This window comes from Oenanthe melanoleuca, chromosome 3 (genome assembly GCF_029582105.1).
Source record: "Oenanthe melanoleuca isolate GR-GAL-2019-014 chromosome 3, OMel1.0, whole genome shotgun sequence".
NCBI classification, from domain to species: domain Eukaryota; kingdom Metazoa; phylum Chordata; class Aves; order Passeriformes; family Muscicapidae; genus Oenanthe; species Oenanthe melanoleuca.
Window position 1 is genome coordinate 45198328 of NC_079336.1, and position 24117 is coordinate 45222444.

The window sequence follows — 24117 nt, forward strand, 5'->3', positions numbered from 1 at the left end:
TTCCCCCAGGGCTCCATCCTCAGCCCTGTGCTCATCAACATCTTCATAAATGACTTGGATTCAGGACTGGAAGGGACACTGAGCAAGGTCACAGATGATAGCAAACTGGGATAAGCTGTTGACTTCCTTGAGGGCAGGAAGGCCCTTCACCTTGATAAATCACAGGACTGGGCAACCACAAACCCTATGAAGGTAAATGAGGGAAAGTGCTGGAATCTGCAACTGGGATGGGGCAACCCTGGATGTATGGACAGACTGGGGAAAGCAGCACCTTGGAAAGGGACTTGGAGGTCCTGGTCAATGGCAAGTGGAACATGAACCAGCAGTGACCTGGCAGCCAGGAGGGCCAGTGGTGTCATGGGGTGCATCAGGCACAATATTAATATATACCACAACCACAGAGAGAAAATAGGCTAAAAATGTAGCAAGAAAAACTTATATTTGAAAAAAAGAAAAAAGATTGAGTAGCAGTGCAGTTCTGCTAACTTCTGTGTTCACTGCTCTGAAATCTCGACTTCAAAGCTTTGTAAGAGAATTGTAGGTTGAGAAAAAAAAGGGGAATGGGGTCACTGAGGTCTCTGCTTAATTCAAGCACTAGAACTAACTCATGAATCAATAAAGGGAGTAGGTAGTAAGATCCTTCCTCTCTAAGAGTGAAAGTTTTACATTACTCATAGTTGTACACAACTTGAATGGGTTTCAAGTTAAATCCAAAGTTTCACTTACTATCTTGCAAGCTTTTCAAGATGACCATACACTGATTTCATGAACAGCAAATGAGTAATTTTTTTAGGTAGATTCTGATGGTGGGAAAGGTTCTTGGACAGTACAAGGCATGTGACTGCAGAATTTTAAAAAATTCACATTAAAATGCAAGTTCATACAATGAAGTTATTCCAGCATCCCTTCACCCATTTATTCAGCCTGTCTAAATCTCACTTGTATACCCAAACATGTGTTTGCACCTCGTGTAGGAACCACTGGAATGTGTGGAGTCAATGAAAACAGCACAGTTCAATTTGCCTGTTTGCCAGCTGTCCATTTAAACTTGCTAGGTATTCAAAGATAAGTCTGCCTAATTTGTAGTTTTTCCTCTTTGTAGTTCAATGATGGACAAAGGACAACCATGTACATTTTTTTTTTTTTTTTAATAAAGATAAAATTACAAAAAAGGTAAAATCAGCTCAGGAAAGGCAAATTACTTTAATAGATCAGTTTAGACATTTAACATAATAACTCACATCCATTTTTAAATACTATTACATAAAGCATGGTGAAGAAAGGAATTTCTGCCTCATAATTAGAAAACTCACAATACAACTTGCCAAAAAACAGAACAAAGCCGTTTGAAAATAAATACAGTCCATGCCAAATAGTACAAAATGAAATCAGCAGTCTCTCTCCATACGAAAACGTTTCTCCTTTTAGGTATTCTCAGACTCTAGTATTATGTTCTGCAACTGATGAGAGGCTATCTTTTGTTCAAGGGTTGCTGAGCTGTTCTGATTTTGCTCTGTACAAAGGCAAAAAAAGTGTTGTTTTATTTTTTTCAATTAACTGATTTAGAAATGTAATTCTGAATTACTAGTCCTAATTCTAAAATATTTAGTATTATGAGAAACTGAAAGTGATCTCCACAGAACTGAAAAATATTATACAGTACTGACTTAAACACTATCCAAAAAATTACAAACACTATCCAAAAAATAACATTATTAATTAATTAGTGTTTACCCTTTGGCGTCTGTCTTTTCACCACTGCTGTCCTTGGTTTTATCCTCTTCCTTAACATCTGAAAAATCACAAGATTTTAAATATACCAAAAGATGCAAGAAAGCCTTAAAGTACTTAAGAAGTAAAGAGCATGACCAAGTTTATTTTTTTTTGGTATATACTTCTAGCCAGAGGAAACTGGCTTTTAAGAGAAGTCACTAGTTACATATTAAAGCACAGCATTAAATGCATCCATCCAAAGGAGAGTCTGGGCACAATGCCAAGTGATTCAGAACGCCTGAAGGCAAGGTCTCTCTTGACTGGCCATAATGATGGCATGCAGTAATGAGACCTGGAGTTCCCCTGAGCTGAAGATGTATCCAGTTCTTAGAAAAATCAAGAGTCCTTGGAATTACACTGTCCCCAGAACGCTGTCTGGTTTTTGTTTCAGAGAAAACTAGTTGGCTCACCCCACAAAAGCAAACAGGAACAAATGTTTTGCCCAACATATACTTTTTTCATCTCTATTTTCATTGAGTCATATAAATCCATGGCTCTAAGACTTCAAGCTGAAAATATTGCACTAATCTGAATAGCTGCATCTTGAAACTCCTAAGTTTAAAATAGATGATTTAAGAATGATGGAAAAGAATATATCATCTCAACAGCTAATTAACAGATAAAACATCAGCCTCCTGGCAGGACTGACATTTGCAGTTCTAACATATACAATGAAATCACACAGCAGTCCTACCTGCTTTTTTGTCTTCAGTCTCTTTTTTGTCTTCTTCTATTCTGGCTTTCTTCGCTCCCTTCTTATGATCTGCAACATTTCGTCGTCCACCTTCCCCTTCATCTTCAGAATCTGAAAATTCTTCATCACAGGCTATGCGCTTATCAGATGCTCGAACTAGGATTCAGATTTAGGACACTAATTAATTAAAAAGTCAAACTACAACATGCCTATTAAAAGAGAACTATCAACTTCAGAATGAGTAGTAATGTATTATAATCATTTAATACTGATAAACTAAATTTCAGTTAAAACCACTTATTCTTCAAGATACTCTAGGACTTGCACAATAACTTCCAAAAAGTAGCTTTGCAGAAACTTAGGGGGAGAGTGGGAATATTTTAACCATGTATCAATTAAACTTCAAATAGTGAAAACTAAATGCCAGGAGAAAAAAAAATTATTTCAACAGTTCAGAAAATGGACGGTACACTAATAAGAGGTTATAGAACTATTCTAATCACATCAAAAAAGACTAAAAGTAGCAGGAAATTTTTGGCTATAGCTCAAGAACAACTCAAAGTTCATAAAAGATTTATGGCAATAAAGTTGAGGGTAATGTCACAAACATGGAAAATCTGTCTCACAATAAAGCAAATAGAAGTCTTTTTTTCCCTTAAACATTGTATCTCATGTTACCTCAAAGGGAAACATAGCTTCTGTCTTTTGTTAGTCACAAAAAAAGTGAAGTGCTGTTTCTTTAGTTAAAATTCATTAAGACTTCTGAAGTATCTACTATAGATTTGAAACAGCCAAGCTGCTCCACAAGATGCAAAAACACAAGGCTCTTCCAGCACTTCATTAGACCATTTAAGAAGTTCAAATGTGCACATGAATGCCACCTTAAAAACATCAAAAGTGTCAGACCAGAAGTAAATTTTTTTTATTCAGGAAACAAAAATGCCAGTCTCCCAATACTGCACGCTACTACAACTTAGGTTCTGAGCAATTAAATCCAAAACAACCATGGATATGTTCTATCATGAAAAGATATTTCTTACTAGAAATGCGTTTGTCTGGATCTTCTCCATCCTCATCTCCACTGTCTTCATGAACAGCATCTTCAGGAATGGCCTGCATCTGCACACCAGGTGCGTGAGGTAACATGCGCAAGTTCTCAAATAAGCGCTGCCTGCAAGTAACAGACAAGAGTAGTTATCACTACACATAAGCAGCATTTCCTTGGATTTCTATGAAGTTCTGAACTCTGCATTCAAAGTTAACCTGGCTGTGCTTTACAGTCAGTTTCATTTTTCAACTAAAAAAATCAGCATGCCAAGTTCAGGAAGTTTTCCATCCCAATGAGATCATTAGTACCCACAGTGTATTTGAACATAATTTTCTTTGTACTTTACAAATACTAATTTCAATCAACTTTAATTGTTAATTCCCCACAGGGTCAGCACAAGTACTGCCCACATGGGCTAAACTGGTGTCAGTACTACTCTGTTTATAATAAGCTAAAGTATTAAGTTGGATAATACACTATTGTCTAGTTTCTTAGAAAGAAAGTCAGACACTTAAAAGCATGAAGACTTCTCAACTATAAGCAGCAATGACAAAATTAACTCATTTGGATACATTTCTTTATTGGCTGTTTCAGGAGAACAAAGACAAGTTCTGTCCTGTCTAAGCAACCTGACGTGATAGATGGTATACTCCAAAATACCACGTGCAGGAAAAAGAACGATTCTTTTGGGACTCAAAACTATTATTCCAAAGTAGAAAGGCAGGCTTGGCAAGTACCAAATATCAGCATTTGCAACTATTATCTTAGCATACTTCTGCACAATTTGAAGGACTAAAGGGCAACTGGGTGCTTTTTGGAATCTTTAATCTCTGCCTCTGTTTAAATCACTTGACCTGGCAAAGTAGTTTTGCCATGCATGGGAACTCCCTAAAGCCAGGTGTCTGTGAAAGTACACGATGAACTGAAGGAGGATTCTCCAAAATGATGGGTCATTGATCTTGTGGGTGCTCGTATAAGAATGTGTTTTCTATTGATGGAGAACAATCTCTGCCTGGGATTGCAGCAGCAAGTTTTGCAGCCACAAAAAGCTCAATAATATATAACATACAGTAAGCAGCCTGGCAGATCACCAGCTGGAGAACTATATTACTGGTGAGAAATTTTGTACAATTACATTAACAAAAAATAAGTGGGCTTTTGCTCCCATCACACATTATAAACTTATTTCATTTGATTGTGATTGATATAGTCATGCTATGAACACCCATCACAGTCTACATACTAATCACTCAAAAATTAGTATTTTAACAGTTTTGGTGAATTTTGCAATTTGACAGTTTTAAAGGTTACAGAAGTATTGGAAAACTTATACATGCAATTTTACATCTTTATTTAGGTATTCTTAGTAACTGAAAGAATTTGTACCATTAACAGCCTGTTAGAATTCAGAGCAGGGGTGGAAGTTTATGCTTTTAAACCCAGAGCAAGGACAAATCACAGTAAGCCAAGAGTACTTCTGGCTAACCAATTGCCTCCTACCAGTTCAGCACAGAACTGATTCTGAACAGTATGTATGCATTACTTACTCCTGAAGTAAAATACTTGTTTCCAATTAAAATGTCAAGATGCAAGGAGGAATAAACTAAGTATCAAAAGTTGCACAGCCTAAAAACACACAATCACCACAGCTTGTCAATGAGCACTGCTCAAACCTTGTGGATTTGTCAAGTCACAGCCACTCAACTACTGTCTTTCCAGAGCTCTGGATGTTCAAGCTCACATATGACTTTTTAATTTTGCAGCTGACAGCTAAAAGAATAATATTCTCAGTCCATGTTTAGACATGGAGCTGAGAATTAGAAATCATAGTCATCATAGCACACCAGCTTCTTTCCTGGCAGGATAAACTTTCTACAAAATTAGAATGGGAATCCAAGTAAAACAGTCATCTTTTCAGATGCTGGAAAAAGGAAAAATCCAAGCTGGGTCATAAATTTTCATATTTATAGTCATAAGACTTTATAAGCATGCATTCTGTTGGAGGAAGAGACTTCCAAAAAACCCCTGACAGAAATGAAAAACATTTCAAATCTATTCTTGTACTTGTTGTTAGTGAATAAAGAAAGGTATACAGTCTTCAAAACTGCCTAACAATTAAACCTCTGGAAAAACATGATCCACATGACCTACTTGATAGGTGAGGTAAACATTACTTACTTGATCTTCTCCATATATTCTGGTGTATTCTGATTAGTCATATTTGAAGGACTAATATGAAGCTTGAAGTCTGGTCCAAAATATTCAAAGTAGTCATTGTATGGCAACTCTATAAACCAAACACCAAAACAACTTTGTTACCGGAAAAGGATTTTAAAAATTTTAAATACAACAATAGATTTGACAGGATTATACTTAGAGAACCATCAAACCTTAAGCATTCAAACAAATAATGCTCATTATCTGGACTCCTCAATGATTTTCCTCTAAATTATTCAATAACTTAAATTTGCTGGCAAATTACGAGAAAGATTTGCTGCAATTACACACTGAAGAACTCAATAACAAATTTGAGAAATTTCTGCAGGAAAGAGAAGATCAACTTATGATTTCTTGTAGGTGTTTTCAAAATTAGTCCAGTTTGAAAGGTTTCAGTGAGCCATTCAAAATATTCCTTCAGGACAAGTTTTAATACTTGTTACTAGACTGAAGATCACAGCTAGTTCAATATTCTTGCTAAGTGCTGGACACTGATTCAGTGGTATGACTGGTTCAGTCTGTTTCCCTCCTTACCCCACTTTTTGCATTTTCATAGAAAATGGTGTCCCTGACTAGAATACTGAACCACCAAAACTGATGAAGTTGATGAAGAATATATGGCCAGGACAACAGCTATTTTACATTGTTACATTTCAATATTTTATATTGAATAGGACTGTATCTTTCCAGATAAAGCAAGAGAAATATAAAAAAAAACCATATAACCTTTGAGAAATAAGACACTGAAATTTATTTTTAATTGTGCCCATTGTCTTTCTTCATTTATGATTATTACAGGATAAGCAAATTTGGTTAGGTGGATAGAAAACAGACAGGAAGATTAAGCTGCTACTAAGTTACTATTGCAACATTTAGAAATGCACTGTTATTTCTCAAAACAGACTGAAGATGACAGGGACCCAAAAAGTACAGAGAACTGTTAAAAAAAATCTAAAAAATTTCATATGTACGTATATATATACACATATATACATATGTGTGTGTGTGTATACATGCATATATACATGTGTAAATATTTATATATAAAATCCATTGGAAGGGAGATACTAATAGGAAAAAGCAGTTCCAAGATAAGGAACTGCTACTGCGTCTTCAAAAGCTTTGGCTGACAAAGAATATATTTTGACATGAAAAATGGAAAATACGTATCTTGAAAGGCACATTCCAAATAGTTTTTTCTCACTGACACCAGCATTCTGCTGAAGTCAGATGGAAACACTGAATCCACCAAGAGATACATGAATAGCAAAAGGTTATCAGCAAAAGCTCCAGTTCAACATGCAAACTGCCAGTGACTCATTTGTAACAAATCAGTCCAAACAGCAATTTTATATAAATGGCATTCCAAGAGCATATCCAAGAGCATATTTGGCCAGAAGTAAAAGGAGTCCTGGATCTTTAGGGATTTTCCTCACAGAAATTACTTCAGCATTCAACTATTCTAAAGCAGTCTACTGTAGTTTTTTGTGGTTTTAAATTTTAAGATAGCTTGTATAGCCAAAATTGAGGGAAATGGAAGAGTGGAAGTCAATATACTTCTACAGCTACTTTTGTCAGATAAAATGAAGACCCAGTATTTTTGCTATGTAAAGTGGATGCTTGCACAGTCAATTTCTTATGTACACCACATCTGTGTTGTACAGTTTACAGGTTGACACTGGCACAATCAAAATGCAGTATACATTCTTTCATAATGATATTCATATTATAAATACTTACAAGTAAGTTCCATAAGTTTTACATTTTGCATTTTCAAAATGAGATTCAGTCATTTAAAGCTTTTGGTAGGGCATAAAAAGAGCTCTAAATACTTACATTCATTTAGTGCATAAAATAGTGAAAATTTATGGGCTAAATTATAGCAATAATTTTCTACCTAGTTTATTCTAAACTGATACATTACACCTAGCTGTACAAATATCTGCTGTTTTCTCAAGATCTCCAATGATTATTTCTTAATAAAATATTAATTTGAATATTAATATTTACCATTAGGAATTTCACAATCTAAGGCAACAGCAGTTTCATATGTCCAGCACCGAGCAACATTACGTATTGTGTAGCCTCCTCCTCCTAACATCAGCAATGGCAAGTTAAATGTCTTTACAACTTCCACACATTTAGCATGACCTGCAAAACAAAAAGAGTTGACAATACATGCAAGATATCTATTAAACATAAAAATATATAACAAACTAATCAGACATATGCAGTCACATTTAACAAGTAAGAACTGAATTGATTTAAATAGAACTGTCTCCCCCTAGAGCTAAGCACAATCTCACAAGAAGTCAAGACCTACAGACTAGAAATGTACAAAACACAATGAACATCATCCACCCCAGCCTTCAGAGACTTTGCATGACAGTCTATTGATGTTGTTCTGAAATGATCTTACTGTTTTGTCGTTTCATAAATGATGTCATACACAGTGACAAATTTAGGGACAATTTCTCAGTCAAATACAATGGGGGAAGAAGGGCAAACAAAACCAGTACTCGGTCCTTTCTACTTCTAAACTTGAACCTGTATTAGAGGTTGCTAAGTCTTGCTTACAGAATGAACTGGTGCCAAGACAGTACACATTCCAGGGAGATACAGCATACTGAAAGGCATCTGCAGGAGGCAGCAGCTCTCTTGGTTTCCAAGATATGTAAGATGGAAAAAAATCTGAGCTGTATGGGCAACTGAAGTAGTTTTGCCACCTGGTGCAAATCAAGAAAAGAACCCTGAAACACTGCAGACCCAACAGATACTATACTGCATTTTGTTGCCTACAAAACTCTAATTGTCGCATTAAAAAAAATAAAAAATAAAAAATCACAAAACCAAAAAGACCCATGAATTAAAACAGGCTGGACTGAAGGCTTAGCAAAAGTTTGCTATATATTTAATATTTTATAATTTAAATTAATAATAATAATAATAACAACAACAACTGTAACAGTAATGCTACTTGCTAAATTAACAACCTGATTTAGAGAATCACAATTGCAGGTAGCAACTTAAGTAATACTAAAGGAAATTAATTCTATGATAATTAATTAAAATGATTGTTAACATATGTCTCAGTATAACATCACTATAAATTTAACAATGTGAGTATTCTCATTCCAGTAATACCCATTTTACACCCAACAAGGTGTTTGATGTTTAGCATCTGTAGTCCTACTCAGTTGACTACTAACTAGCTGTATTTGCCCATCACTGGAAGTGTTGCAGATGCCTGTTGTCCTGTCATTCCAGGACTCTGTTTTAGAGCTATAGAAAGCCTGTACATAGGAGAAAGGGAATCACTTGAGTGGCTAGGAAGCATATGGAAAACTAAGCTTCTTAACTTTTTTAGATGGACAGAAAGAAAGAGGCAACTTCTGGGTTTCTTTTGGCCATCCCTGTATAGCAAAGAAAGAGGTGATTAATCATAGTAATGAACAAAATCTTTGTGACTCCAGTCCTCATCATGCAAGTGTCTTGAAAAACAGCATGAAGGGTAGAGGTTTCTAATAACTAAAAAGTTACAGACAAAAAACAGACACATTTCTGTTTACCTTTAACAGTAAGATTAAAGCATCCCAGCCTGTCCCCAGACAGTGAATCTGCTCCACACTGCAATACCACAGCACTGGGCTGGTACATCTCCATAACTTTAGATATAATCTATAATCAATATAAAACAGTGAGTCATTAATTGATATAATGAAAATACAAAACTAATGGCTTTCAGAGAGCTTAAGAACAAAAAACAAAGCACTCACTGGTTTGAATATCTGTCCATATGATTCATCATCTATACCATCCCTCATTGGAAAGTTGACAGCATAGTATTTGCCTTTTCCAGCACCAATGTCCTACAAGCAAAGATGACAAATGCTTTAATACAAACACAGCAGCACATAGAATGGAATCATGAAAAAGAGTCTACACAAGTCTGCTGAAGTATTCTGTACCATTATCTGTGAGAGAGAAGAGGCATAGTTTACTTGATTTCTATTCCATAAAATCATTTCAGAGTGTAGCAGTTGGACACCAAGATTAAAATAGCAATAAATACAATCGATTTTTTAATCCGAAGATTTAAGACAAAAAGACAAATCATAACTAACCAGTTTAGTCTGGTAATAATAGCAAACCAAACAAAAGTAGGAAAACCAAGAGCAAGGTGATATGCATGTTTTCAGCGTAACATAGAAGATTTGGACTTGAGGAGATTTTTAAAACCACATTATTGCCCTAAACATAGGATCAGGAAGTAGTTGCAGCAAAAGGGAGAGAAGAAAAATCCAACAGGCACCACTTATAGGTGCTCTAGAAGAAACTGAGACTTCTTAAATGAGCAACAAAAAAAAAAAATGCACAAACTTGCAAATTATTCTCAGTTCCATCATGTAACAAGACAGGAACTGTAATAGTCTAGCTAATCAGCTTTCCTAGACAACCTATGTATTAAGAAAAAAGGTTTGTTGCAAAAAAAAAACAAAAACAAAACAAACAAACAAAAATATATATACATATATCAAGTGAATACACCCTGAATTCAACCACTTCAATTCTGACGATCACCTTAAAAGCTAAAGATCTCTGTTCCTCTCCTTGTCTTGCTTCACGGATTAAAAAAAAAAAAAAAATTAAATTGACCTTATCCTAAAACACAGCAAAGTCAAATGTTCACACAATTTCCACCTAAACAGAGTAATTGTTTCAGCTACTCAATGAACCTTTGTTGTAACTGATGCTCGCATTAGTTTTAAAGCCTAAAGAAAGAATTTAGCATTCTGGTAGCCTCCCATTCACCCTCAGATCAAACTGCCTTACAGAAGCTGGGCCACTGTGGAGAACAATGGAACTTAACTGATCTATTTGTGTGTATAAATGGCAAAACTTGTGCTATCATCTAAGATATGCAGAAGGTCAAATAACTTACTGAGGACACTGGAAGTTTAGACTGAACAATATATTCAGTAGAAAATGGATGAATGCTGCTGAACTAGAAAACCTCAGATTCATCTACGCTGATAGAGCTGCAATCACAATACCATCATTTGACACATGATTTCTTCCTGCACTGAATAAATGCAACCTGATCAGCAAACTAGATCAACTAACTAAAGAATTACAGAAACAAGCTGTAATAAAAAAAAACCCAAAGAGATTTGGCTGGTAAATGCGATGAAAATAATCATCAATGGCAGACCAAGTTAGGCAGAAGGAAGCAACACCATACGGGCCTCCAGAAGGAACACTGACTTTTCAGAGAATTAGCTCTCCCTTCAGTTCAATTGGCTTTGTATTCTCTGGAGATACGAAAAATCTCTATGGGGATGCAATAATTGCAATAGAGCCTGCATGCAGACAATGCTTATTTCAAAATCCTAACTAGCACCTCAGAAAAAAGGCTGCCATGCCTGAGATACTGTTTTTCACTGATACTGCTACAAAAATAAATCCCCAAACCTGTAAAATATTCTTCTATTTATTTAAGCTATGCTATCTTTTAATTCTTTAATCTGGGTGTGGTGAGGTGAAGAGTCCACAAACTTCTCTGTTAATGGGAAATGCTGTTTCTAAAAAGCCAAGTTATCTAACCCTCCCAAAAGAAAAAAAAAAAAGCCAAATTCAGCAACAACAGCTTGTCATGATAAACATCCTGGTCTGAGCTGCTTTTAGTTTGAAGCACCACTACCACCTTGTGGCCAGTCAAGTTAAACCACACAGATAAAAACTAATCTGATTTCCTCCTACATCAATTTAGAACAGTTTAACAGAATCTAACAACCATAATAACATTCAGCTGCAACAACCACACTGAATTGAATGCTTTGCAACCCACTGCTCAACTTTCACTTACTCCTGTGCCTTCTGGGTATCACCAATAGGCTGGGAAACACTTTTCAGGAGTATTAGCTGAAACACGAATATTTGTATTTCATGAATTAGTTTAAATGTATTAGGAAAACAGTGAATTATTTCCCAGCATAGCATTTTTGTAGGCCAACTTTTTAGAAGTATTTACAATTTTTTTTAGTTTCTAACTGTATGCACAAACTAACATGCAAAGTTGCTAACATCAGAGGAATGGCATATTCCAGGAGCGTCTCTGATAAAAGAGGTTTAATTTATGAGTTTGAAGTCGGAATATATTAATCCTAATACTTGTAATACTCTTTCAAGCTGTGAAACAGAACAAATTCCTGTTCTAACAGACAAGAGCCTAACATGAGCAATGACTAACTTAAAATTAATATGAAGGGCCAGGAAAATCGCTTTCCAATTCTCAGCTTTGCCAGAGATGCTCCGACAGCTTTAATGACAATTCTTTGTGGGCAAACGCTCCCTCCCATATGGGGAATGCTAAAGTTCTTAGGCAGTGAGCATCACGAGAACTTAAAACACACTTCATGACATAAGAAATATTCCAAAAATGAGTCAATTGTATTACTAGGCAAAAAGAACATAGCAAATTCAAACTTTAACTTAAGCTTTGTGACTGTGAAAGGGTGAACTGAAAGCAGGTACTTTTCACTGTAACTGCAGAACTGAAATGTACAGATAATCATAAATATACCACAATGTCTTCTTAGAGATATCTCCAAAATCTGTGTGAGTTAAATGAATTGTATTTGAAAAAAGATTTCAGCCTATTTGTCTAGAAGTGAATGTGTTAATTTAATGTAGAAGTGAATATTTCAGTTTGCTTCTATCCTGTATTATTTTTGCTAAGATTCCTCAACTAATCTATCACTTTAGGCTAACATTTTTTCTGAAAACTTACTGTTGTACACTAGTATTGGACATAGTCATTGTAACTGAGTGTAAAAAAAGTATCTACAAGGAAGACAGTAAGAGAGAATTTATCACCTAATGAAATTTCATGTTCAACCTTACCCTAAGGTCTCCTGTGCCTGGAAAATATTCACCATACTTATGGAATGATACTGTCATGACACGATCTGTGGTATAAAATGCTTCTTCAACACCATCACCGTGATGGATATCAATATCAATATACAACACTCTTTGGTGATACCTAGAAAGAACACATAAGAAATCATCATCTGTTATATTTATAAAATACTAAGAGCAAACAAGAAAAACACCAACAAAAACGCACCAACCAGACATTAAAATCCAAGATTATAATCACTGTGATGATTTGGGTTGATGTGACCATAAGCTCTTAGAATTCTCAGTACAGTTTGAATAGCATTAAGTTTATTCACCCTTTTCATTAACCCCAAGGCTTTTCTTTCTGCCTTCTCAGTAATTATCAACAGTCTATGTTCCATAAGCTCACAAAACAGAAATACTTATTTTCCATTGACTTTTCTTTTTCATCTCTCCAGCTTGTAAACAAAGGCACATTCTTACTTTCAAGTGTATTGAACTTTATATTTGCATAGATTTATTATACTACTGTTTATTATTTTCTTAAATACTGCAAATTTCAGGACAGTTTGAGATGGACAAAGAAACCAGTGATTTATTTGAAGCCTTAGAGCACCAGAAACAGTAAGTATCCCTTAAATATTATGTTTTCCAGTAAATAGCAAAGTCTGTCATTAGAAGATGCTTTTTCATCATGCTTTGCACAGTACTGAGAGTGTGAGCACCCATAATTTCAGGGACGGTTCCACAGTTACACAACCCATAACTATTCACAAGATTCCTTCCATCACATGCACATTAAGCTAAGAAATTCAAGATTGGGCCACAGAAAATTGTATCTTGTAGACTGTAGACAGCTCCTGAATATATGCTGCACATTAAAATGAATGTCTTAATGTGTTAGTATTAACTATTCTTAGTGTCTTTAGGAATATTTTCCATCTCTAGATTTCCAGATTACAGCTACTTGACTCATTCCTTACCAGCAAAATCAGCTGTTCCCCTCACAAGAGTCAAATATCTAAAATATTTTTTCCAGTAGATGGGATTTATGTTATTAATAGGGATACATACGGTCCTCTGAAGAAGTAAAAGCAGCACTTAGGTCTTGAAATGTTAGTGAAGCATTACTGTTTGAAGTCAATTATACCATCACTTTTCATTACTCCTCATTTCTTATTTTGCAGTCACAGCAACACAGCTGTTATTTAATCATTTATTCAAACCAGCCATTAGTTCATGAAATAATCCATTGCTCAGTGCATGATATTCCCTGAATTTTCCTGTTTGATTCAGTAACAAATCAAATGACAGGAAACAAGAAAACATATTGTGAAACCAAATGAGTGTAAGATTATGAGTACAATGATCACCCTAAGGGGTCAGGGCAGTGATCAATCTAGCCCACTATTCTGCCCCTCTGTGTAGCAGAGGGAGACTTTACAGAAATATTAACAGAAAGCAAATAAGCCTGTCCACTTTCTGAAGTCTGCTACTCTAGTTCTTTCCCACCACCTAGAATTACAGCATATGGTGTTTTGCAGGGTGCATTGTTGCTTGGATTTATCTCCTATTAGCTATCTTTTCAGTTTGCCTGTATTTTTATTTTGAATATCTTGCTGAAGCCAAACCAGGCAGAGCTTGGAGGTTTTTTAATTGAAACTGTAAGAGTTCAACATGGGCTATGAAAACTCCCTCAAATAATAACTACAATCAATATTCATTCATTTATAATTTTTTATATTTATATATTTATAAAAATTATATTTATAAAAACCTTATTATTTAAATACCTAAATTTAACAGTTTTTAATTTTAACTTGTGCTTATTACAAACTTACTTCAGTAACTCAAGGATGGCAAGCACAATATCATTGACATAACAGAAACCAGATGCCTCCGATTTCTTGGCATGGTGAAGTCCCCCAGCCCAATTGACAGCCATGTCTGTTTGTTGTCTGTTCAATTTTACTGCCCCAGCTGTAAAAGACACACAGAAGAATGAAAGCAAATGGAGTCAGAAATTTCTGATTGCCTTTAAATTTGCTACATGAAATATTTTATTTTTAAAATAAATTGATTTAGAATAGATTTCTTACCGATACTGAGATACTTGATAAATCTCATAAAACAGTTGGCAAACAACCTATACTTACCAACAGAGCCTCCAGTTGACAACTGACAAAACTCAAACAAGCCATCAAATACAGGACAATCTTCTCCAACATTAACTGTATAAGAAATGTAGTATTTTGTTAAAATACCATTCTAACAGCACCAATATATACATGCATAACAGAGATGCACAGTTCATTCAGCATTTTAATTACTCATCCCCCATCGCATTTGTTAGGCTAATTTAAACACTGAAAACAATGCAGAGTCCTAATAGTACAACTCCAAACTAATCTTTTTTTATTTTCTTAATTATTTTTGGTTTCTATTGGAAGATTTGTCTCCTCGTTTGAAGAAGGTGGATCATTTTTAGATTTTTGAAGAAATGCTGATTAACACAGGTCATGTTAAAAAATGTACAATTACTTAGAAAAATAATTTGCTGACAATAAAGCATCATAAAGAGGTTACAATATTGCCTTTAAAATTGATGTAATAGCTGTCCAACTGTATTCCTAACAGTACTTTGAGCTTATTCCTGTAATTAAAAGAATAAATGAATAAAGAAAGGGTGAACAGTGAATGATGTACAATTTTTAATATCTCTCTCCAAGTGGAATGAGCAAGTTCTTTTCTTGACTTAAACACATTTTCACACATTAATTTTTACTTCTCTAATATTCTAAATGCCATTTGTTTAAGCAAGATTACAAGACACTTTCACAAACAGTTCACAATCTGTACATCAAGCCTTAGTATCAAGCAGTAGTATTTCACATCTAGAATACCTCCTGTGAAAGGAGGGGCAAAAATCCTTACATACTCTTAAAAAACATTTTTGTCAAGACAATGCTTTTCATAGAAAAGTGTAGCTAAAGGCAGGCACATGCTACTTACTCTTGTTACAGTATTTTTCTAACCTCTGTACTGGTGAATACTGAGCTTCAAACAATGCTAACCATAAAAGCATGCCCATACAGACTTAGCCTGATGTTGGCACTTACATCTCTGCATTTGCTTGCTGTACTCAGACATATTGTCAGGCCTTATTGATCGGAGAAATTTGATGTATTCATCACTATGGTACTTGGTCATTTCCTCAGCAGTTGCTTTGTGGGGTCGCTGATAAGAAGAACAAGTTAAAGAAATAAATCAGAGTGCTCTTCAAAATCAGCTAAGTGTGGTAAAACAGGCAACTTGAAAGAAATCCCACCTACTTGGAAAGGAAAACAGTGAAAGGAGAATGATAGTAGTGGCAAGGGCTACTCTGTTACGATACACAACTGCATTAAATACTGCTTCATTTCTAAGTAAAAGAGTTCTGAATAAACTATTAAAGTATTCTCTATTTTCACTTCCTCCTCTATTTATGTGTGTGACAATATTTGAAGCCCTTTAAAAATAATTTAAAATGCTTCAGCATTTTAATGCTTCAGCAAGTATACTTACATAAATTTCCATTTTCCTGTATAAGCCATAGTTTAGCAGCAAGTTGTGAGTCATTCGGATCCTATGAGGCTTCATTGGATGTCCTTGTCCATAGTAATAATTTCCAATATCACCTGCCAATAATACACAAAAGAATAGCTATTCATAATACAAAACAAGTTTCTTTGCCACTTAATCATTCTCAGAAGGTAAGTAAATAGGTATGATACCAAAAAACAAACCCCACAAAGGGAATACTGTCTACTTCAAAAAGAACACAAGGGAAACAAACTGTTGTATGTCAGAGCCAGAGGGAAAAAAAGAAGCCAAATCTAACACTTTGACTACAAGCAGACAGTAGCAGGAGAGATAAATATAAGACATGGCTTCAAATCAAGAGTGAAGTTCTGGCCCAATAGTGGGCCAGAAATGAACAATAAAATGAGAAACTGAAGTGGAATTAAGAGGAGAGGAGAGACTACTGATGACATTGCCACACAGTATCACAACAGAGGCTGTAGTAAAACCTACCATTTTGCATGAGCTGATTTTATGATATCATCCTCAGCCTGTCCTTAACTACTAAGCCTGTTGCACCCAGAAGTCAGGTCCAGATCCATTGTGGCAACCCCATGCACAAAAAGTCCCCAGACACCTGCTGCTGGAGATCCACAGTACTTTAACAAGAACCTTATAATCCAGATTAACCTCTGTTATATTGGAGGCCAACTAGGCACACAATTAAGATAACAAATTTGACACTCATTTCCAGGAAAGGAATAGCTGCTATCATGGGCTAGTAGTTAAGTTTTCTTCTGAGCTCAGGTATTGTTAAAAAACACACAAACCTGTTTTGAGCACTGACATTCTCAATACATGAACCATTTTAAACAGAACTGTCTCTGGAAACATAAACAAGCCTGTAAATTATGTCCAGTTGTCAATGGATTTCAGCTGGAGATTTCTAAAACACCTCTTCACAATAGCACCTCTTTCCTTTTTGACCCAATTTCCCAATAGGATTACTGAACTTTACCTTCTTGAACTTTTTACTTTTCTTTCACATCCTTCAACATGCTCTGCCTTGTCCACTGGGAACAAAAGAAACACTATTTTCACAATGTCATACTAGTTTGTAAATTTTATCAGTCAGAGGTAAGAAGCAGCACCACTACAAAACAGCTTTAGTTTCACCTCTTCAATATGAGCTTCATGGAGGAAGGGTAAATCTCAGCTTGCTGTAGCATCACCAACTACCAAGAAAAACAAGTATTACAGTAAGATTAAAAGTTTCAAAGCATTCTAAAATCCTTCAAGCTTTCAGTTTTCAAAGAGACACGGAGAGTAAGGACACTTAAGAAAATAGATATAACCTAATGTAACATAAGAAGATGATGTTTAGAAAAAACTACCCTTCAATATCTAGCTCTTAGCCATCCCATAACAATAGAAATAGAGTTTTAGAACAATAGAAACCAAGTTTTAACATTAAGTTAAGAACTTTGAAGAGTTTGGACCTTCTAACCTGGATACTTAAGTAGAAGAATAGTATTTTTTGTCAGCTACTTATTGCAAGCCTACAAGTTTGGCCACATGCAGGTCAAGAGCAAAAGTATTAAGAGTATAAACTACTTCCTTCCAGCAAAAACATTTTCAAGCACTTTACAAAAGAATATCTTATATATTTGATGTTTAAGAAAAAATCTATCACAGATCTTTGAAACTAATGCCTAGAAGATGAAAACCAACCATGTACTAGCTCTACTTTATGTTTTGAAGTTACTATTAAGTGCCAGATTTAAAAAAAAAAGTCTTCAAGCTAGTAAGAATTTTGAATTTTGAGATTTTTAAAAAAATAATGTATATAAATAATGTGATATTATTGAGGAAACTTCATTACAAATGCATTTGTGGCTGAAAAATGGGCGGTTTTAAGGAGGTCATTTCAACTTTAACTACTTCAGCTTCTACAGTCATCACTGACATTTTATTCTGAATGCTGATGGATGGCGAAACATACAACTAAGAATTATTTTATATCCTATGTATGATGTAAGGTCTTATTTTTCCCATATGAAATAGAGAAAAAACAAGGTTAACAAATTTCCGAAATACACTTGCGACATATCCTTTAATAAACCACAATAGACTAAATAAATTTTAGCTTATGCATATTCGTTATATCTGCAGCATACAGTTATATAAATAAATCAAGCACATTTTTCAGCCTTCATTAATTTTTTTTTACCACAAAAGAGAATTTTAAAAGAATTGGCACATTGGTAGATTTAATGGGAGTTTATTTATCAAATAGAAGATAGGTAGGTGAGTATCTGGCAGAAGAATACCGATCCTGCTGTATTAGAGGCCAACAGTAGTGACTTACAATAGATATCACCATAATACACTTTAGCAACAGGCAATACAATACCATCCCTATTTTTCAGGCTTTCGTATCACCAACAAAAAAAGGTTTTGGCATTAGCCTCATTAAAAAAATTCTTTCAGCATATGTACAAAAAGCACATCAAGTTCCAAGGGATTAGTGATGCCTATTAGGCAGGGGTGAGGAAGGAAAAGAGGAAATATCTTTCTTCATTAGCACCTTGATTTCCAACCACATCATAAAGGGGACCCATCACAGAGACATCTTACTGTGATCAAGGTAAAGTTGTCAAAAGTCTCTCTACCTAGTGAAGAAGGTGGTGCACTTCCTGGTACAAACACTGATCCTGAAATTTATGTATGGCTTTTTCATATGTCACAGCCTTACTAGAGCACTTTGGGAAGAAAAGCAAGGTGTACCAAGAGCTAGTATATGTGAGGATGGGACACCTCACTCACTGATGGAGCTAAAAAACTCTGTGCAAACCTCTACCAGCCTGACTAAAATGTGTATATGAGGAATGGGTATAGTGAGGCCAAGCTCACAAGATTATTACTGCAGATAGTATGAGTACTTGACTTTGTACTTCCTAATATAAAGTAATATATTAGTAAGAATTTACTAATATAGAAGTAAAAATCATACAGAAGAGTTATGAGCACAGTATATCACTTACCAGTGTGGGAACATATGGAAAGCAAAAAGAAAGAAAAGTAACTGAATGAGGAAGAGGACGGGAAAATGCAAAGTAGCATGAATAAAAAGTTTGCAAATCTATTAATCTTTCACAGCAAGGCTTCAAAAACTGTAATTTACTGTTTTATACCAGTAAAAATGCCAGCTAAATGGCTCCCACTGAGAAGCAGCAACATATAATCTATTAAAAGTTGAGTCCTGAATTAAAAAGAGACAAACCAAGTGCCCACTTAATGCTATAGGAGATTACTGCCCCACACTGTTCACTATGTGATACAGAAGACCTACCTGACAATTGTTACATGCACTGTCATGTTCTGGGTTCAAATACATACATACATACATATATATATATATATATATATACACACATATGCATACACGTTTTCTTCCCAATTCATGCAAGCTACATGCCAAAATGATGAGAACTATCTAAAAAAATACCCATTGATTCCTTTGATGAGCATAAGCTTTAGACACCTACTGCTCTGAGACTTTACAAGGTCTACAAAAAATATTCTAACACATAGAAAAATACAAGAGACTATATGCCCAAAACCACACAACTAACAAAAGCTATGCCCCCAAAAAAGTATTAGTTTCTGCAGTTCCTATGACATACAGAAAAATACACCAATAAATTTACCCATTACAAAGCAGTCTTACACGACTGAACAAAGAGACATGAGATGGCATCTACACTTGTTTTTTAACACTTTGTAACTTCCATGTTACATTATATTACTTTATAACTTTTAACAGCTAAGCTGTTATGTACACAGACCATATCCCTGCTTATTTTAAGTAAAGTTACCATGAAACAGTGAGGTACTTCGGAACTGCACTATGCGAAGAAACCTAGTTGCTACAATGGAAACTACATGGAAAAAACAAATCTTAAGAGCAGCAGTTACATTGAATTGACTTCAGTGATACTAAGGAATGAACTCATGAAAAGAAAATGTAAAAGAAAAGATCATCAATGCCTGATGAGTATTACTGCACTAGTTTCTGAAGGATTGGGTATTTTGTTCTGGTTTTAAAATTAGGCAGACAGCAGAAGAGTAGCAAAGATCTGACTTTTGAGCCCTGAGCAGAGGCTGGATACCATCATGATGTTTGGAAGGCACTGCACAAAGGACTGATGAATTTCCAGAAAATGCCTCATTTTAAGTTCATTTTATCTGCAGATGTAAGTTTTAACTAGAAGCACTACTCAAACAATGCCCAACTATAGTAACACACTGCCCTACTAAAACAGGTTTAGTCTTGTCTTTATGGGTGGAACCAACCACACTGTGATGCAGATCTCCCAAATTTTTCACGAAGGTAGAGCCTTTGGAACACCCACACTACATTATGCACCAAACTAAACAATACTGCCAGTGGCATGGAATAAACACATGAATTCACTGTGACCACACCAACTGCTGCATGACTTTCTAGAACTGTGTTTGTGCAGGAGCACAGAGCTGGTAAGACCATCTTGGGCCTCTTCTCACTTCTGTGGGCAACTGTACAACACCTTGGAACAGCAAAACTACCTGAGCCACAATGTTGCAAAACCATGACAACAACCTGAAGATACATGGTAAGACACTAAAATAAAAGATAAGACAGCCTTCCATATCTAGCATGGTTCTGAGCAGTGTGAGGATCATACTTTGCTAAGCTAAGGCCATGTATCAAGATTAGAAGAATTTATGACAAATATTTTAAGTAAGATCACTAAAGTATTTTAATTCGTATTTCCCATATTCTGTATGTAGTATATATACATATAGTATACATATTTACATATATGTATATGCATATAGTACGAATATATAGTATACCAGTATACTGGTTTGAATTTAAGCAAAAATCCTGACCTGAGCATGACCAAAGCAAAGAAGACTCTGCAAACTGGATGTGGTTGACTTTCTATTACAAGCAAACTCAAGGTAATGAAATTAAACTTTGTCTACTCAAAGTGTATTGGTTGCAAGTACAGTATGAAGGCTATTAAAACTATTGATTAAAAAAAAAAAAACAAAAAAAAAAAAAACAACCAAATACCTTAACAGCAATATACTCTGAGAAAGTGACTGGCTAATTTTAAAAATCAGCCTGAAATGACAACCACACCAAGTTCCACAAAAAGCATGGGGAAGTTTACTGCATCTCAGAAGATAACTGCATATGGTTCTAGAACTTTTCAAGACTTTTTAGTCTGCAACTTTAAAGAAACTGAGTAAAAGTAGGTGTGGAGAGCCAATTATGACCCAAAAAAAGGGAATTTACTTCAGACATGTATCTCTTTAGAGATATACTACTACCCCAGTATTTTTTTCTTTTTGTTTTGGGATATTTAAGGCTTCAAACACTCCCTTCACTGTGATTCAATGGCTTTGCTAGTACAACAGTTACAAATATTCAGAATTGCCAGATGAACCACACAGCAGCATCAGCATATTTATTTTAGGTTTAACTCTAAAATTTCTTCTAGTAACTCTATTTCCAAAAGACATTTAAAATAACTGTTGGATTTGGCAATACAAATAAATGAGACATCAAAAGTATTCCAAAACTGTTTCTATCACATATAAAACATTTATTTTAAGGCACAACAAATACTATTTTCTCAACATTATTAACTACGTTTATCCTAGTCTACATAAGAGCTACAACTGCTTTAAGTCGCCATTATCCTGCCATCAAACTTGTTCCTCTTCCAGTTTCTCCCCTCTCTTCACAAGGATGGCTTTTTTGGCTGTTAAGAGAATCTAATGCTAGCATCGAGTACCAAAATCCAGTAATCACAGAAAAACAATATATCAGCATCTAGTAAACTACAGCTACCTGACTTTATCAAAGGAAAAAAAAAAGAAAAGAAAAAAAAAGAAAAGAAAGAAAAAAAAAGGCAAACTGATTTAAAAAAAGACAAATATTTTCAGAAAGAAAGCTTTTAAATTATCACTACTGTCTTTCTTTCAACAAGGAGAAAAGTGATTCCTCTTCCCTAGGAAAAGTAGGATCTTAGCCTCACCAAAAGTATCCCTAACAGGGGCCTCCTTTCCCCTTTAGGCTGAACAAAGAACCAGTGCTAGCAACAAAGAGAAGGGGGCGGCAACCACCACTCTGCCTCCTTTAGTGTGGTTAAAAAAAAAAAAGCCAAGACAGGCCCCACAAGATCTGCCATTTCCAAAGAATGGCAGGTTTGCTACAGCAACACACCCTTTGATATCTTGAGTGGGTTTAGCCACTCATCTTCACTTCCAAAATGGTGAAAAGGCCAAAGCACTACGGCTGAACATCCTCAACCTGTTTCCTGGCTACTACCAAGCGCAGCCTCAGATGCGACCGTACAAGGTTGTTACAATAGGAGACAATTTAATAAAATCTCTTATAAACTGTCCATCGAGCTTACCTCCCAGTACAAAAAGGGCTAAATAAATTCAAGCTCAAGAAGAAACCTAAAAGTTCTTGCTGCTGGGGCCAGAGAAAACTGCAAACAAGTTGCTGAAAATATCTCAAACGAAGCACTTTTTCGCCATGACTGACAATGCAGATCGCAAGCCCCTGTGTCCCCACCACACAAGCGTGCAAACTCAGAGGGCCTACATGCAACTCAAATTTCACGATTATTAAACACCCACGCACACAACTTTCCGCGTTCTGCAGGAAGGGAGGCCCGTGGGAGCCAGACCTCTGCTCTGATCCGTGCTCGGTTCGGGGAACGTGGGAGGAGGGGGCAGAACCCCCCTGTCTCTCCGCACCCCAGCCCTCGGTACGAAAGCCCGAGGCAGGGAAAGGCCTCAGCTCAACAATCACCAGGTGCCGGAGCTACACATGGCCTGGACTTTCTTTGCAGGGGAGGAGCCAGACACAGCAGCGACTCCAACGCCTCCGTGCTCAGCGGATGGAGGGGAGTGTCTCAACTTTTCTTCTTCTTCTTTTTTTTTTTTTTTTTTGGGGGGGGGGGGGGGGGGTGGGTGGAGGGAAGATGGGAGGCGATGGTGCGGTGAGTATTTTGGGGGGAAACAATAGACACAGCAGCTACCACCGGGCCCGGCAGAGCAGGCAGCTCCCCGACCTGCACCTCGCCCGACTCCAGGCCCCCCGGCCCCGCCGCCCCCCGCCCGCCGGCCCGCGGGGCTCAGCAGAGCAGAGCCGACGGCGGGAGCGGGGCGCGGCGGCGCAGGTGGAGGCGGCGGAGACCCCCGCCCGCCGCGGGGCCGGGCCGGAGGGGGCTCGTCCCTCACCGCGGGGCAGGGCCGGCCGCGCCGGCGGGGCCGGGGACACAGCCCGCCCCGGGCGGCCATTAGAGGGGCGCCCCCCCGCTCCTGCACGCGCGCTCCCGCGCCGGCCCTGCTCACCGTCGTAATAGTAGCAGACTTTCTTCTTGCCGCCGCCCTGACTGTACGCCATAGGGCTGCCGCGCCGGGGCCGTGGGCAGGGAGCGGGAGGCCGAGGAGAGCGCGGAGCCGGCTCGGAGGGTGGGAAGGAGGGGGCGGGAGAGCGGGAACTCGCGACGCCGGGACCGCCAGCAGCGGGAACGGGCCGGACCCTCGGCGGCGGGAGGGGCAGCCAGCGGGACGCGCCCAATTCGCCGCCGACGGAGGGAGGAGAGGGAACGAAGGAGGAGGGGAGCACGCACGCGAGAATGTGTGGACTCCCTCCTGCTTTTCTGTGCTAGCTTCCCTTATTTACACACACAAGTCAGTGAAGAAGCCTTCAGGGATTCTCCATTAGCGAATTCTTGGAGAAGGTTCTTCTCTGGCCCACCCCCATGGCGCGCAGTGGTACGATCCGCCGCGGGCGTCGGGGCTGTATCCCCGCCCCTCAGCGGAGCCGTTCAGCGCATGCGCGCAGTGG

General features: G+C 37.0%; 1 protein-coding gene across 1 annotated transcript; it reads right to left on the reverse strand.

The window, feature by feature from the left end:
- Nucleotides 1-1129: 1129 nt before the first annotated feature.
- Nucleotides 1130-23840, reverse strand: HDAC2 (histone deacetylase 2). Its single transcript, XM_056487835.1, has 14 exons — nt 23619-23840; nt 16200-16312; nt 15755-15872; nt 14792-14866; nt 14477-14615; nt 12636-12777; nt 9509-9601; nt 9302-9410; nt 7743-7883; nt 5694-5802; nt 3508-3638; nt 2468-2623; nt 1735-1792; nt 1130-1513 (listed from the first exon to the last, which is right to left on the reverse strand). Exons 1-14 carry the CDS (start codon nt 23668-23670, stop codon nt 1483-1485), a joined length of 1467 nt encoding a protein of 488 aa, XP_056343810.1. The 5' UTR covers nt 23671-23840; the 3' UTR covers nt 1130-1482.
- Nucleotides 23841-24117: the final 277 nt, after the last annotated feature.